The sequence below is a fragment of the Podarcis gaigeae genome (genome assembly GCF_964106915.1).
Source record: "Podarcis gaigeae genome assembly, chromosome: 3".
In the NCBI taxonomy this organism is placed as follows: domain Eukaryota; kingdom Metazoa; phylum Chordata; class Lepidosauria; order Squamata; family Lacertidae; genus Podarcis; species Podarcis gaigeae.
Genome location: NC_139680.1, coordinates 87,940,843 through 87,957,106, shown reverse-complemented (window position 1 = coordinate 87,957,106; position 16,264 = coordinate 87,940,843). Strand labels below are relative to the sequence as shown.

Genomic DNA, 16,264 nt, shown 5'->3' with positions numbered 1-16,264 from the left:
CTATTTATCTACTTGTGCTGGTATGCTTTTGAACTGCTAGGTTGGCAGGTGCTGGGCAAAGCAACGGGAGCTCACCCCGTTGCATGGATTTGAACTGCTGACCTTATGATCAGCAAGCCCAAGAGGCTCAGTGGTTTAGACCACAGCACCACCCGTGTCCCTAGATCTAGTGCTAAACCTCCATCTAGCATTATTGCCAACAGTAAAAGATGAAAGGTGGTATTCAACAACAAGAAAATTCTTACACAATATAACTAGCATTCAACAGTAACATCTTAAGAAAAGTTAACTTTGGGGAGCCCTATTTTTCAGATTATGTATAGCTAAATACTTAAGACAGGCATTTAGGGCTGGTTACAAAACCAAATATGATATGGAAATGAAATGCTCAAACACATTAGATTCATTTCTGAAATCAATTGCCAAGCTCTACCAATGAATAATAACATTAAATCCAATTGTGTTGCACTACACATTAAACCACAATTTCTATAGCCTTGCTAAAACGTCTTTAATTTCTTCATTCCAGATAAATTAAATGTGATTACAGACAACAAAAATTGGCACATAGACATTATTTAAATTCATTGAGGGCACTTACCCAGATTTCAGGTCTGTAATCCTTAAACAGTTAGTTGCATCCAATCCTACTTTTCCATTCCTGACCACATTAGAAACAAAAGGAGAAAGTGCTGGAGATATTCTGTGCAAAGCAACTTCAGGGGACATACTAATCTGCAAGGTCACACAGTTCTGCAAGGAAAAATAATTGTGAATGTATCAACGAGTAGCCACACCATTTCTATATATATTTTAAAAGAGACGACTCTTGAGACCTGACACACAAGGCAGGGCCAAAGACAAGGCAAGCAAGGAAAGGATGATGAAAACAAGCAACTTTTTGAAATAGGCTGATGCAAGTAGGGGCCAAGTGAAAGGAAATGGAAGCAAGCCTGCTGGGAACAGGGGGCACATTTGGGCTAGCTGCTGCCCATCCACTTGGCTATGGTCCAGAGTTATAGCCACACGACCATTTGCACTCCTAATATTTAGTAAGCATCTCACTCATAAAACATGGTTCTCTCATTTTGTTCAGTGGTCCATTATAAAATACAATGCAACTTATGACCTAACAAGATGAGAATAGCCCACCACTGACTTGATAAATCTTCTGGTTCTGCTGGTTGCTTGGGGTGACAAAAGCAGAGGTGGAGGGGTGGTTGTTGGGCTCTTGGCAGACAACTGTATCCAGCTGATGGGCTGTGCTCAACTCAGTGTGTCACCAGTTGTGCAGGCCTGATAGCTACTTCAGCAGTTGGACAGTGCCCTTTTTATTAATCTCTCAATGAGTTTAGTGACCATTAACACATTTTAAAGTTTACCAGAGTATACAATTTACCTACCATTCCAAACAATTTACTAAAATACCTTGTTAAGTCAGAACTGGGATCAAATATGCTGTGCTTATTATTTTAATCCAAATAAAATTGGGGAAAAAATTGGGAGAAAAGTGTCTCTTAGTAACAATAGAAAACTTAACGTGCTTTGAATTTCTGCCCAAATACTACATATGAGATCGCATTAAACTTTGTAAATAGTATATAACAATATTCATATAAAAGTGCAGAAGACTACAGTGCTGCAAACAAAACTGAACATTTCAGAAATAAGATAAAAGGTTAAATGCCATTGAATCATTTCCCACTTTTATTTATAGATTCATAAATTTATAAATTGTTTACACAACCCTCACATGAAGCTGTCTTATCCCAAGTCAGAGCACTGGTCCGTCTAGCCCAGTACTGTCAACTCTGACTGGTAGCAGTTCTTCAAGCTCCTATCCTCATATCGATGGTAGGCAGCTGGCACTTGTTTTTGTAGGGCGCCCTTACCTTTGACAACTATGCGTTGTAAAACTCAACAGTTTTCCTCAACGTAACATAAAATACTAATACTCGGCATGCACAGATAGCTGTTCAAGCGCCAAACGCACACTTCACACACGTCATATCACAACAACCTTACACAGTAGACTAGAATTATTATACCTGTTTCCCAATTTTGAAATGTTAAAATGACTGTAAAATTAGTTAAATGTATAAACCTGAAAAGTGTGTGTATATATATTTAAAAGAATTATTATACCCATGATTCCAGATTCAGGTGGGTAGCCGTGTTGGTCTGACACAGTCAAAATAAATAAATATTTTTTTTGGTTCAGTAGCACCTTAGAGACCAACTAAGTTTGTTCTGGGTATAGTGGTACCTCGGGTTAAGAACTTAATTCGTTCTGGAGGTCCATTCGTAAACTGAAACTGTTCTTAACCTGAGGTACCATTTTAGCTAATGGGGCATCCTGCTGCCGCCGCCATGCGATATCTGTTCTCATCCTGAAGCATGTTCTTAACCCGAGGTATTATTTCTGGGTTAGCAGAGTCTGTAACCTGAAGCGTCTGTAACCTGAGGTACCACTGTATAAGCTTTTATGTGGTCTCTAAGGTGCTACTGGACCAATTTTTTATTTATTTATTATACCCATATTGCAGATGCAGCGGATCCAGTTAAATGGCTGCTTAAGCTCATGGCAGAGATGATGCCTGAGCCAGGGGACTTACCCACTACAACTGGCTTTCTACCTGTAGCAAGAATGAGTGGCACATGAGCCGAGCAAGGGCACCAGCTGCTGCAACCCTGCAATCTATTAAGAAACACAGGAAACGGGTATTATGAGCAGCAGTATTGATTCATAAATTAGCAGCACCTACAAGTAAGTACAGCAGAAGCCTTACACACAATTGATAGTGGCCGTTTCCTATAAAACGGTCTCCCCCCGCCAAATGCCCAGGTCTGAGGGGTTGTTGTCCCTTTCCACCCCCCAGCCAAGCCACCCCCCCTTACTACATGCTTTGCTCCCCCAATAAGCAGAGAAAGAGGAAGGGTGGGGAAACCCCACCAGCATCCACCCACCCCACCCAGCCTGGAGGGGAACCATCTTTGCCCCCCCATCCACCCCCTGTTGCTGTGTGTAAAGGGAGACTGCACGGGGGGGGAGGGGAGAAGTACGGGCAAACAAACCTCCAAGAAACCCAGCAGCTGCCACTCGCCTTGCCCCGTGCGCCTGCGTAGACCCTCCCACTCCGCCCAGCACGCTCCTGCGTGCGCGCCCGCGCGCCAATCTCCTGCAGAAAAGCCAAGCGCGCACACGATAGGCAGTTTTTTTTTTAAAAAAAGAAAATCGGGGCTTCCGTGGATATATAGGCGACTAAAGCGCGCCTGAAAAAAAAAATTCGCGCCCGTTAGAACAAGCAGCAGAGTTATAATGGGGTGCTCTGATAACGGTGTGCTGAGCTCGCTCCGCAGTCGAAGTTCGGGAAAGCGCAAAGTAAAAACTCAGGCGCCTTGGCGGGCGCACATAGCGGGCAGGCGAAGGACCCCCCTGTGGCAAAGCGGGGTGAGCGGTGGTTGGAGAGCTAGTGCCCAGGCAGCTCAGGTAGATGCGAGTCAGGTTAGGTGCTGTGGTCCTAAACCTCTCTCTGACATGGCAGCTGCTGAGGTCGTGGTGGTGGGATCCTGTATGACTGATCTGGTGAGGTTAGTATGGCAAATGGGATCCTCTGCTGCTGCGCCCCCTGTTTTACCAGCTGCTTCGGTTTGCTTAAGGCTCTTACCCCGAAGTGGCTGCAGAGTCCAGGGACAGGAGGAGGCGTGTTGGAGGTTGCAGCCCTGCAAGCCCAAGCCTATGGAAGTAGAGAGAAGGGGGGAGAGAGAGCAAACTCTGGTCTTAGTGGCGAAGTTCATCATGGCCAACTGGAATGGAAAGGGTTGCAAAGAGAGCAGGAGCCCCAAGTGAACTGGTTTCTCAGAAGAGCCCATGCAATTCCACGCCTCCCCTTCTCTCTTCCCTCCACTGCAGTTTGCTTGAGGGGCTGATGTCAGGTGGCAGTTGAGGGGCAAAAGGCCGGATGGACCTGATATTTCAGCAGAGCTGACAAAGGGGCTCTCTCTCTCTGCTGCAGCCTAGTAGATGTCATGAAGGTTTCTTCTGAAGCATGCCTAAGATGTACACTGGGGAGTAAGTCCCTGTGAACTCTTTGGGTTGCATGCAGCAGTACTGATGTGAGCCATTCTGCTAGCACAATTTCTCTTTCCACAATGGAACATTCTCCTCCTTTCCACACAACCTCAACTTGTTCTGGGTCCTGTCCCCTACTGCCGTCAAACGCTCTGGAACAGATGTAGGAAGAAAGTAATGAGTAATCCTTTTTCACTTGCACCAATTCTGGAACTAATTATTGCACTAGCACAACTGTTTCATTGCATACCACCGGTGCTTTTTTTCCTTTTCTTAAAAAATGTTTAGGGGTACTCTCGTTTTGACTCAAGAAAATCACCATTTTATAGTTCAAATCGGGGGAAATGAATTCAGTAAATGGACAAAAGTACAAAGATTAACAAAATGTTTATGGGTATGCATACCCCTGCGCCCCCGCCCCCCCAAAAACCCACTGCATACCACCCAGTGTGACTTACTTCTGAGTAAATATGCAGAGAGGTGGGTTGTAATGGTGCACGCTTAGGATCGTGCTCCTAATAAGTCCAAAATAAATACTATCCTTTTATAATTGCAGTCACCTCTCTGCACATATTGAACTGAAGTGGGGAAAAAACTTTATCTGTTTGTGTGTTGATTGTGAATACAAATTGTAGTTAAAGTACCTCCACAATTCTTTCTGGAGCAGAAATCAACTTTAATTTGTGAAAACATTCAAGCTTTTGAAGTAATTTTAGGTTCACATAGTTTTTTTGTGTGAGAGGGGGAAAAATTGAAGTTAAGAGTTTGCATATTCTTACCGATCAATGTATCCCAATGAAAATATCACTGTGGACTTTGCCTTTTCAGTTATCGGGAGTTAATATGTTAATAACTCTTAATGGGATATACAAACAGAACTGAAGAGTTCTAATTCCCCATGCGCAGTGTGACTCAAGTAACCATATTCCTTCCAACTAAGACAAAAGTGCCTACTACAACCTGCTGTTTATACAGGAAGGATAAGATAGAGTCCACAATGGATCCCATGTTCTGTCATTACGTATTCTCCATTCCCTGACATTATTTACTAGTATTCCATTTTTTTTACCAGAGTTAGAGAAGTTCAGAACAGTCATAAGATGTAAAAGATCTATCAATAGCCTTACAGTCATAACGACAAACAAAAATACCCCCAAGAACATAGGAAGCTACCTTATATCAAGTCAGGCTTTTTGCCCATCTATTCTTTCTGGGTGTTGTTTTCCAGGGTTTCAGGGAGGGATGTTTCCCAGAACCTGCCGCTGGGTCCTTTTAAGTGGAGATGCCTTAAGGTTGAGCCTGGGCCCTTCTGCATGCATCACAAGTGCTCTGCTGCAGGAATATCTGCCTGATACGCTTTTGCCTTCCTACTGCAAATGAAAGTATTGTTCTGAGACCACTGTGACCTGCTACAGAAGTGATGGGTGACTTACTTATTTACTCAATAATTTCCAGGAACACATTTGATGGATTGTTGATGACTGCTTCAAAATTCTTACATGTGTCTTTCAGAGGATTCTGGAGCATCTTCTAAGGCAGTAGCCTTTAATAATTTCAAACCAGGGACCCACCTTTAGCCCAAACATACATTGGGAGACCCATTTCTTTTCTCTTTTTTGCCACCTGCTGTTTCAAATTTCCTTAGATCATGGCCCCATGTTGGGTCCCAGCTCACTAGCTGAAGATCAGTGGTCTAAGGCAGAGATGGAAAACTTTGGACCACATGTCTCTATTTGGCCGTTAAGACTCTCCCTGATCCTCTGGCCACATCTCTTACTGGCCCTACTCAAACCCTCAAGTAATTTTGTGTGGCTATAATGTTTCCTTGGTCTCTGATAATTTGTTTGGATGAGGGCTGGAGAGGTGTATGTGTGTGTAGAAACCTCTGGTATTTGTGTGCCTGAAATGTAACCTGTTGTGCAAAAGTAAGTCTTCCATCCATTGCTCTGCCTGCTACAGACCAGTGGCTCCTAGAAGGTTGTTCCTGAAAGAATGCAGTCCTTGGACTGAAAAAAAACCCTCCAATCCTGGTCTAGGTTGCACTCAGCTGACAAGCACACAGCCAGGTTTGTTAAGCTCACTTGTCACCCTAGAATGCTTCCATTACTTTTCTTCAACTATGCATTTCAGGGTAAATCAGTAATAGTTCCCCAGCAGTCTTTCAGGCAGCATATCCATAATTATCTATCTTCTCATCAAGAAATCCCTGAAGAGTTTCAGTTAAATCCCAGAGTTACTCGGAACACACTTTGCAAATACTAATTTAAGCAAATATTTGGAGCAGATTACATATTACTGCTAATGAATAGCTTTTATGTTTGTTCCCTAAAACTAATTAGACAGGGAAGAATAAAACTAAAATAAAAATATGCCATCTTTTGCAAAATTAAAAACACTTTTGCGTCCACACTGACTTAAGTACAACAAATAAAACACTAAACAGATTCGTTTAAAATCTGAAACTTATGGTTTATTGTGATGTTCAAACACACACTGTTTCCCCCACTGCATTCTGTTGTATTGCTTGTCAATGTCAGTGACTCTATAAAGCACCCCTGAATTTTGGCATATGTAGGTTTCTTCCCCCGGAAAGTTAAGGCTATAATACCATTACACAATTACCTGGGAGTATGTTTCATTGAATTCAGTGGGACATATTTGTGAGAAGAGATGCATTGTGTTGCACTATAAAAATGCTAAAAGACCCTCATGAGACCTTGTTCTTTCATTTTGTATAAGAAGACTGGCATGTTTTCTGTATACTGTGTTGAGGATTGATGATAAGCCTTTAAATGTTCAAATTTTAAATGTCTGTTGGTGGCATTGGCATTTTAATTGCTGTTAACAGTGGGAGAGACTATGTCAGGTCTATTAACACCTGACGCTCTAGAAAAGGGATGTTAAAGCTAGAATAGGAACCTGTGGCCCTCCAGATGTTGTTGGACTCCAGCTCTCATCCACTCCACCTGCTGGTCCAAAAACTCTCTCCCCCATTTTGCTCTAGAATTTAGGAAACTTTATGTGGAAATAGAGGATTGGGAATGGCTTACTACAGCCCTACCCTCCAGTATCCTGCCAGTAAGTTGACAAAACCTTCAGTCTTTAGCTCATTACATGAATCTACACACATATTGCCTTATTCTAGTGGAGTTTAATTCCGGATCAACATACATGTTCATGCAACATTGCAGGAATGCTATAGAATGGCAGGGAAGGGAACTTAGAGATGGCCAGTATTGGCTTAAGATCTGTGTAGCATTTCATTCGGTTGAGAGTTCCAGTACACAAGGCTAGTGAGAATGAGACATACTAAAAATAACTGAATTTAAAATGGAAAATTGCTGTAATAGATGAAATTAAATGCAGAGAGCTATGCTGAAACAATCAGAGCAATAATATTAAAGGTAAAGGTATCCCTGCCCGTACGGGCCAGTCTTGACAGACTCTGGGGTTGTGCGCCCATCTCACTTAAGAGGCCAGGGGCCAGCGCTGTCCGGAGACACTTCCGGGTCACGTGGCCAGCGTGACATCGCTGCTCTGGCGAGCCAGAGCCGCACACGGAAACGCCGTTTAGCTTCCCGCTGGTAAGCGGTCCCTATTTATCTACTTGCACCCGGAGGTGCTTTCGAACTGCTAGGTTGGCAGGCGCTGGGACCGAGCAGCGGGAGCGCACCCCGCCGCAGGGATTCGAACCGCCGACCTTGCGATCGGCAAGTCCTAGGCGCTGAGGCTTTAACCCACAGCGCCACCTGCGTCCCAATAATATTGCTTCCTTCTAATTTTTTTGAGAACAAGAAAAGTTGCAACCCTGAAACCAAGCACGTATGCTGGTTGTGGGCAAACAATATTTCAGTTCTTACCCTCTCATGGGGATTCATTTGCGTCTGGCTTGCTATTTTCACCACCCAAAAATAGGAATGGCATCCTGATTTCTAGTCCTATCTTGTACTCAGTTCTGTTAATAATAATTTTTAATAGGTTGATTGGCTGAGGAGGAACAATGAAAAACATATGCCTTAGATTTTAGGAAATGATAAAGGCAGCATCAATCTACCAAAGCTTAACACTGAGTAACAATAAACAATAATCATAAATGCATTCAAAAGATAGGCAGAGCAATCCTATACTTTATTCTGCTGGAAATGGCTCTGCGAATGGAGGCATCTGCAAGTGTATTAGAAGAGTTCTGCTGGCATATTTGTCATGCCACCAGCGTATTTGGCATTCCACCAACATAGCATTTATTTGAAACATTTATATGCCATCTTGAAGAGTAAACTCTTCCAAAGAGGTTTCCAATAAAATTAATATAGAGTACAATATACTCACAAGTAAAATATCAGCAAACCATCAGCTGATAAAGCAAGCAACCCACAATTTACTAAAATATAATTGCAGCCAACAATTGGCAAGGCAGTTTACAACATAAAATCTTACTAAAAAAAAAAACAATTAATACTGGTAGGTTTAAAAATGCAAGTTTCAAAAGAAGGCAGGGTTGACTTCTACCAGACCTCTACTTGCAAGGAGTTCCACAGGCAGGGCCTGTCACTCCAAAGGCTTGATCCCTGGTGGAGGAGAACATAGCCATCAGGGTTAGTAGCCACGGACAGCCTCATCCTCCATGAATTTGTCTAAGCCTCTTTTAAAGCCATACACACATGAAGCTGTATGTAAAAGTGTATTTTAGCTTCTTATACCACACAGACCTATTGTGAAGCTCAATTATATGTGGTGGCACCTGGTTCCAAACATCACAGTAAGCAAATGGCGTAGTTCATGGGTAGGCAAACTAAGGCCCGGGGCCAGATCCGGCCAGGTCATGAAAACTGAATGGCATGAGATGTGACCTGGGGCAGGGAGTGGGTAACTATCATATTATGATTAAAAATAAATCATTTTGAATAGTAGGAAAAAATTTGTTGAAGAAGTCTAAGCAAAAGGTTAGACAGGTATTTTCAAGATATGCTTTAGGTCATGGGTAGGCAAAGTAAGGCCTAGGGGCCGGATCTGGCCCAATTGCCTTCTAAATCCAGCCCGCGGACGGTCCGGGAATCAGCGTGTTTTTACATGATTAGAATGTGTCCTTTTATTTAAAATGCATCTCTGGGTTATTTGTGGGGCCTGCCTGGTGTTTTGACATGAGTAGAATGTGTACTTTTATTTAAAATGCATCTCTGGTTTATTTGTGGGGCATAGGAATTCGTTCATTTCCCCCCACCCAAATATATTCCGGCCCCACACAAGGTCTGAGGGACAGTGGACCGACCCCTGCTGAAAAAAGTTGCTGACCCCTGGCTTTGTTTGTGGTAAACTCTGACTTACTAGAATTCATAAACATGCAGTTTCTCTGAGAGGAGTTCACTGCTGCTTTGCTCCTACCCCAGTGGGTTGTTTTTTTTTTTTTATTTCTCTGCCAAGCAAAGTTTGGCTTGGCATGTTGTCTGAACATAAGCTCTTAAGTTCTCTTCTTGCTAGCCATGAGCAGTCCCTGTAAGCAATAGTTTTGTCATACTGTGGCAGGCAAACAAGGACAATTGCTGGAGGTATTTCTTTCCCATGAAGCCCAAGATACTGAATAGGTTATTTTTCCTTCCAGGGTACCAACCCTTCTCTAAAATGTGTGTATGCAATTATCTTTTGCTTCTGTCTGCTCTGTGCAACTCCTCCTTTGATGTGCAACCATGAACAGTATTGTTTTTAGAATGTTCTGTCTTGGCCTCATTATTTCTTTTTTCCAATTACAACAAGTTGTTTCCATTCCCTTCATAGATTTCCCAAAAACCAGTTTTCTAGATTTGTATCTTCCCAAGATTTGAATAAACTGCTTTGGGTTCTTTGAGGAGAAAATGAATTTCCTTCCCTGCACAGCCCTTATCTCCGCCTGCATTCTTCCACTCCCCACAATCTGCCTAGACTTCTCCACCTTCCCTTTGTCTTTCTCTCCTCCTCTCCAGAATGCGTGCCTTCTTTCATGTTGGCGAATGTGCCTGGAGCCACCTTCCAGCTCTTTTTCTCCATCCAGCCTTAAACACATCTATAAACCCTCAACAAAACATTTGAGTTATCATTCTGTTTCATTGTTAGTTAGCCTGTAATTAAAGCTGTTCACCTGCGAAAAAGAAAATACATTATACAGATCTCTAAGCAGGCACTTGGCTAAAAGCCCTAAACCTTTAAAATGTTTCACAGTGGCCAGTTGCATTTCTGATTTTCATTTTCTAAATGGTTTGTTGCCACAGAATATATTCATTGTAGTCACTGGGCATGTGACCCAGAGTCACTGAAGGTATCATCCAAGATACCAAGATGTGTGTCAGAAGCCTGGCAGTTGTGTTAGTTGTTCATTTGGGTTCCACTAACTAGGTTCTACTTAGAGTAAAAGGTAAAGGTACCCCTGACCGTTAGGTCCAGTCGCGGACGACTCTGAGGTTGTGCGCTCATCTCGCTCTATAGGCCGAGGGAGCCGGCGTTTGTCCGCAGACAGTTTTTCCGGGTCATGTGGCCAGCATGACTAAGACGCTTCTGGTGAACCAGAGCAGCGTATGGAAACTCCGTTTACCTTCCTGCCGGAGCGGTACCTATTTATCTACTTGCACTTTGATGTGCTTTTGAACTGCTAGGTGGGCAGGAGCTGGGACCGAACAACTGGAGCTCACCCCGTCACAAGGATTCGAACCACCGACCTTCTGATCGGCAAGTCCTAGGCTCTGTAGTTTCAATGGTCTGGTTCACTCACAAACCATGGTTTAGCATGTGCAGGGGGGACTCCCAGGGAGGAGACTGTGGCTGTTTGGCTCATGCTTTAGCTCTCTCCAGGCTAACCATGACCTGTAACCAAGGTTTGTGCTATGGTTTTACAGTTCATGGTTTGTTGTTGAAACATGCTTGATGTGTGGCAGGAATATAACAGATGAGACAAGGGGCAAAGTGGAGAGCTTAGAATCATAGAAACAGAGAAGCAGAAGTACAGTAACCTCAAAGGCTATCTCGTTTAACTCCATGCAACAGAAAATCTACTGTTGTGCAGCAAATGGCTTAGTTCATGGGTAGGCAAACTAAGGCCTGGGGCCAGATCCAACCAGATTTCCTTCTCAGGACGGTCCAGAAATCAGCATGTTTTTACATGAGTAGAATGTGTCCTTTTATTTAAAATGCATCTCTGGGTTATTTGTGAGGCCTGCCTGGTGTGTTTACATGGGTAGAATGTGTGCTTTTATTCAAAAAGCATAACTGGGTTATTTGTGGGACATAGGAATTCATTCATCCCCCCCCCCAAAAAAAAATAATAATCTGGCCCACCACATGGTCTGAGGGATGGTGGACTGGCCCATGGCTGAAAAAGGTTGCTGATCCCTGCTCTATAACTTTCAAGGCAATCCATTTCTTCTCCAAGCAGCTCATACCATGAACACATACTTCCTGAAGTCTAATCAAAATCCCCTTTATTGTATTTTGGGGCTATTGGTTCATGTACTGCCCTGTGGAGCAACAGAAAACAAATTTGCTCCATCCATGTGATATTTGAAGATGGCTGTTGTGTCACCTCTAAATGGTCTTGTCTGTTGTGTGTCCCCTACAACTTTCCTCATAGGTCTTGTCCTCCAGGACCCTTGTCATCTTTGTTACGCTCCTCTGGACATGCTCCAGTTTGTTGGGCAGCCTTCTTAAACTTTGGTACGCAGAACCACAATCCCAGTAAAGATCGGCTGGATGCAGGATAGTAACAACTGAGGAGCGGGGACTGAGATTAGAGATCTTGGCCAGCCCTAAGAGGATGAATATTAAATTTTCAGAAGGTGCAGATCCTGCAGATAGAAACAGCACAGGAGTGTGTAAGGACACATGGACATTTCCAGAAACTTGTGTGTCCTGCAGTGATCCCTAGGCTAGTATGAACTGTTGGTGTGTGTTCATCTGTGTGTATGTTTAAGCAGGCTACTTTAAATGTTTATTATATTTGAAGGCTGATTTATCCCAGCTGTCATTTCCACTTTACACAGTCTTCTCTGTTTTCCATAGAGGTGAGGTCGCTGTTTGTAGTGCTAACTATTTCCATGGCAGTAGACTGTGATGCCATCAGTGGAAGATTTAGGCATTCCTCTGAGTACTGGCAATTAAAAATTATGGATTGTGAGATAAGGCTTGCCTTTACCAAGCTCCATGGCATTATAGCCCACATGGGGCTTGGAAACCATTGCTTAATTCTTCGGGGCCTTAGCATGGGTAATGGAATAAGTGAATTGGCGTTGTTTGATCTTAGAAGGAAAACAGTTATGTTTAAAATGAAATAAAATCAGCAACTCGAAAGCGTCTTCTGTGCCTGGGTGGAAAGAACACATATGAATTGCAGTCTGATTACTACAGTTTGTGCACTGAAATTCCCGGAGAAATTTCTATTGCTATGCATCATTTGGGAACATTTCAGTTTGCCTGTTATGTGACATTGTTTTTGTCCCTTTAGCCAACTCCAAAGAAACATGCAATGAAATAACTAGCTTTAGCCCTTATTATTACATGAAACTTAGAAGTTAGCCCCACTGCATTCTGTAGAGCTTACTTCCAGGTTAGTGTGCATATGATTGTGGCCTTAACCTTTCTATCATTTGCGTTTAAGAAATATGTTTGCCAGAGATCAGTAACCTTTTGATATTAGATAGTATGATTGCAAAACTGTGTCAGTTTACTTTGTTCCATTTCATTCAAAGTTATTTGAGATTCAGATATGCCGGATTAACAAATTTATGGACTACAGATCTGATCATAGCACAGGCTTCCTCCTGACATCTGTGGATATATCCTTCTTTAAATTACTGTATATATTTTGGGTTATAGGCAATGTTAATCATACTCAGAGTAGACCCATTGAAATTAATGGATATGACTAACTTAGGTCCATTCATTTCAGTAGGTCTCCTTTGAGTAAAGCTTAGTGTGTCTACTGCTACAGAAGCAGCCCATGAAATGGATCAGTTAAAAGTTTTTATGAAATAGAAGGATATATAAACAATTTGGAAAACTGTTTTGCTGGAATTGCACCAAATGTGTTCTTGTGCACAGAAAACTAAGTTAAAAATTAGAAAAAGGGATTAGTAGCACTATGGAAAGTGTGGGGTAAATTCAAAAACTGTTTCTGTTCCTTAAAATCTCCACTGGATGCAACTATTTTAGTAACAGTTTAACAAAAATGGAATCATTCCAGTGTAATCAGGTCAGGCCCTTGAGCAGGGTTAAGGAAATTTTGAGTGATAATAAGGCCGCTGGTATTTGAATATCTTCAAATAAGAGAGAGTTCAGATACAGAGTGGAATTGAGACAGTTAAATACTGTTGAAGGATTAATTTGAGAGAAACCAAGAAATATGCTGTTTGAAATTTACCAAATTACACTGAGTAAGAGAGAAGACAGAAAATAGGATTACACTTGAAAATGGGAAGCAATGATAGGAGAGGGGTTCTAGAGGATATGGGGGAATATATGAACAATATGAATTGTATCAATATTATTAATAAAAAAACTCAAGTTATAGACTAGGTGATATTCAACACTTTTAAAAGGGTATATGTGATACTGGTAACAGTAACTCTTGGAAGTTTTGAACAGAGTAGATGTTATCCACTGTTGGTGGACTTCCCAGAGGCAAAACATTTATTTCAAGAAATCATATTTAATATTAGCAGGATGTCTTTTATATGGTGTTAGCAGCTAGGATGCTGCGTGTAAAATACTGGGGGAAAGGATGTTCCTCTAAAAGAGTGGTTCAGTAAACTATAGGAATTTGCAACTGCAAGTAAAATTAGATGGAATTTTATGGTTAGACAAGAAAAGCAGAGGATTAATAGATTTGAACAAGAATGAGACCCGTTTAAGAATTTTAAGGATGATCAGGTGTAACACTGTGAGCAGAGGGTTTCCCACGACTGGTAGAAAGTGGCATGAGAAGTGGTGCGTGGCATCACGTTGGCATCACTTGTCAGACTAGTGCTAAAAATGAGTGCTGTGTGCTAGACTGCAGAAATCAGGCAGTGGCTGCAGACATGGCTAATATTTAATCCTGATGAGGGTTAAGAGGGCAAAAAATAATCACTTCTGGGTGCTAGAATTCTGATGATGCGGTTTCTTCTTTGCCATCAGCACCCATTATCTGGACATAAATTGAATTTGTAAGTCTTGAACTCCGAACGGATAATATAAGTGGCACCAGCTTCCAAGGAATCTGGGAAAGGAGGGGACTTGTAAAAATCCTGTTGTCAAAGCTAAAGTATGGCTGGCATCTTTGTCCTGCCCTTTTCATCTCTTATGTACAAGCTGTGAGACGCTGTCTTCTCATGCCTTGTCACAAGTGTGCTCAGTTGCCCACATTGCTGAGATGCAGCCACCCTGAGCCTTTGTAGTTAGGTAGTGACAGAAGAGGAACATTTCTCCCAGCGATCTATCTCCTTGCATGATCATCCTACATAGATCCTCCATAGGAATGTGAAACTCGACTCACACAGGAGCCAATTTGTCCCAGGTCTTGTATTATATGGACTTTGTTCATTCTTACAGCTCAGTCCAAAGGTGGAATCAACAAGACTTGCAAAAATAAGATTCTTCATAGACAATATGTTGAGCCAGTCTCTTCTGTTAGCGACCTAGCTACTGAGTATTTGTCCCAAGCAAGCCCTCACTCTGGTTGTCATAACCAAAATTGTGAGGAACCAGTGGCAAGACTTCAGGGACATCCTCTGATGATCGGAGAGCCCCTTACCCACACCACTGTAGGCTAGGACTATAGGCAGGGAATCCTCCAAATGCATTATACAGTGGTACCTCGGGTTAAGTACGTAATTCGTTCCAGAGGTCTGTTCTTAACCTGAAACTGTTCTTAACGTGAAACTGTTCTTAACCTGAAGCACCACTTTAGCCAATGGGGCCTCCTGCTGCCGCCGCGCCGCTGGAGCATGATTTCTGTTCTCATCCTGAAGCAAAGTTCTTAACCCGAGTGTCAGGGAACTGACATCAGAGCGAGAGGCGGAGGCAGGGCTCCAGAGCGATGCCGGAGAGGGGACCAGCAGGGGGGAAGGAATTCAGCGCAACACCAGTAGAGAAGGGAGGGAGATGGAGGAATTGGAGACTGGTCTCCAAGACCCTGCATCAGAGACTAGTGGAGAGAGCGCTGGCACACCCCTGCCTTCCCCTTACTTGCGCAGACGAGTTCCGCGCAGGGAAAATAGGAGGAGACTTGGGGTCAAACAGCTCTTATGCTGGAAAAGGTTCAAGAAACGCCCACTGACAGATTCAGCAAGCGACTGACCGGCCACGGAGTGTGGGCTGTCAGCCAAGGCATGGTGAACCAGGCAGTCGGACACAACTAGCAGGCAACTTACGCACAAGTAACCCCTTACAACCATTACACCGAGGTACTATTTTTGGGTTAGCAGAGTCTGTAACCTGAAGCGTATGTAACCCGAGGTACCACTGTACCTTCTTGATAGGAGATAATTTTTTACAAATTACAGTACCATGAGTAAATCTGACTTCCTCTCTCCCTTATTTGGTGGTTTTTTTCAAACTTACTTGGACTTTGGAGGTTGAGAGACGTGCTTTGGATCCCCTGCAAAGTTTTCACTCCATCTCACCATATTTTAAGATATTCACAAACTGAACATTGTGCTGTGTTGTCAACACCCTTATAACATTTTTTGTTGCCAGGAACAAAGTCCTGTGTAAACATCTTCTGCTATGTGGCATTTAGCATGCCTCCTTGCCAGTTCTTTTGCCCGTTTCCTTGGTTATTAAGTATTTTCTTCAAAGTAATGCATTTAAGACTTCAGCTCTAAACTCTTGATGTGTGACAAACCCAGTACACCAAGGTTTATAAGCAGATCACTCACCGTTGAAGATTTCTCTTTAAAGTCCTTTTATTTAATATGTTTCTGTATACTTTCTATACATATGTGCAGGGGAGGAAGCCCCATTGAACAGGCATGCTTAAAATTGCAGAGTAAAGTGACAGGTTGTTGAGCTCAGCCCCAGCGCACAATTTAACACGTTGCTCTGTGGTAGCAGCAGCAGCTATGGCAGTTGCTTTCAGACCCCTTATCTGAATGGTCTTCCCCAGCTGTAGGTAGTAGGGTTTCACTCTTTGTATCTGTTTTTATTCCTGTATGTGTTAATTGCTGAATGAACAGTGCTACAAATAAATGAGTC

The 16,264-nt window shown here is 42.7% G+C and overlaps 2 protein-coding genes across 4 annotated transcripts in view; one reads left to right on the top strand and one right to left on the bottom strand.

Annotated features, from left to right (window-relative positions):
- BABAM2 (BRISC and BRCA1 A complex member 2) overlaps nucleotides 1–3,160 on the bottom strand; it is a 134,232-nt gene extending 131,072 nt beyond the window's left edge. The window contains exons 1-2 of the mRNA XM_083732824.1: nucleotides 3,076–3,160; nucleotides 602–753 (exon numbers count right to left, since the gene is read on the bottom strand). Coding sequence (XP_083588950.1) covers nucleotides 602–729 — 128 coding nt within the window. The 5' untranslated portion in view covers nucleotides 730–753; nucleotides 3,076–3,160. The remainder of the gene's footprint in view (nucleotides 1–601; nucleotides 754–3,075) is intronic.
- Nucleotides 3,161–3,304: 144 nt separating this feature from the next.
- Nucleotides 3,305–16,264, top strand: part of RBKS (ribokinase) — a 65,107-nt gene continuing 52,147 nt past the window's right edge. The window contains exons 1-2 of one of the 3 annotated variants that reach the window (XM_083732665.1): nucleotides 3,477–3,591; nucleotides 3,914–4,060. In XM_083732665.1, the coding sequence (XP_083588791.1) occupies nucleotides 4,050–4,060 (11 nt within the window). In that variant the 5' untranslated portion in view covers nucleotides 3,477–3,591; nucleotides 3,914–4,049. Of the gene's footprint in view, nucleotides 3,592–3,913; nucleotides 4,061–16,264 lie in introns of all 3 variants that reach the window. The other 2 variants (XM_083732664.1, XM_083732666.1) reach the window with 2 other exon arrangements.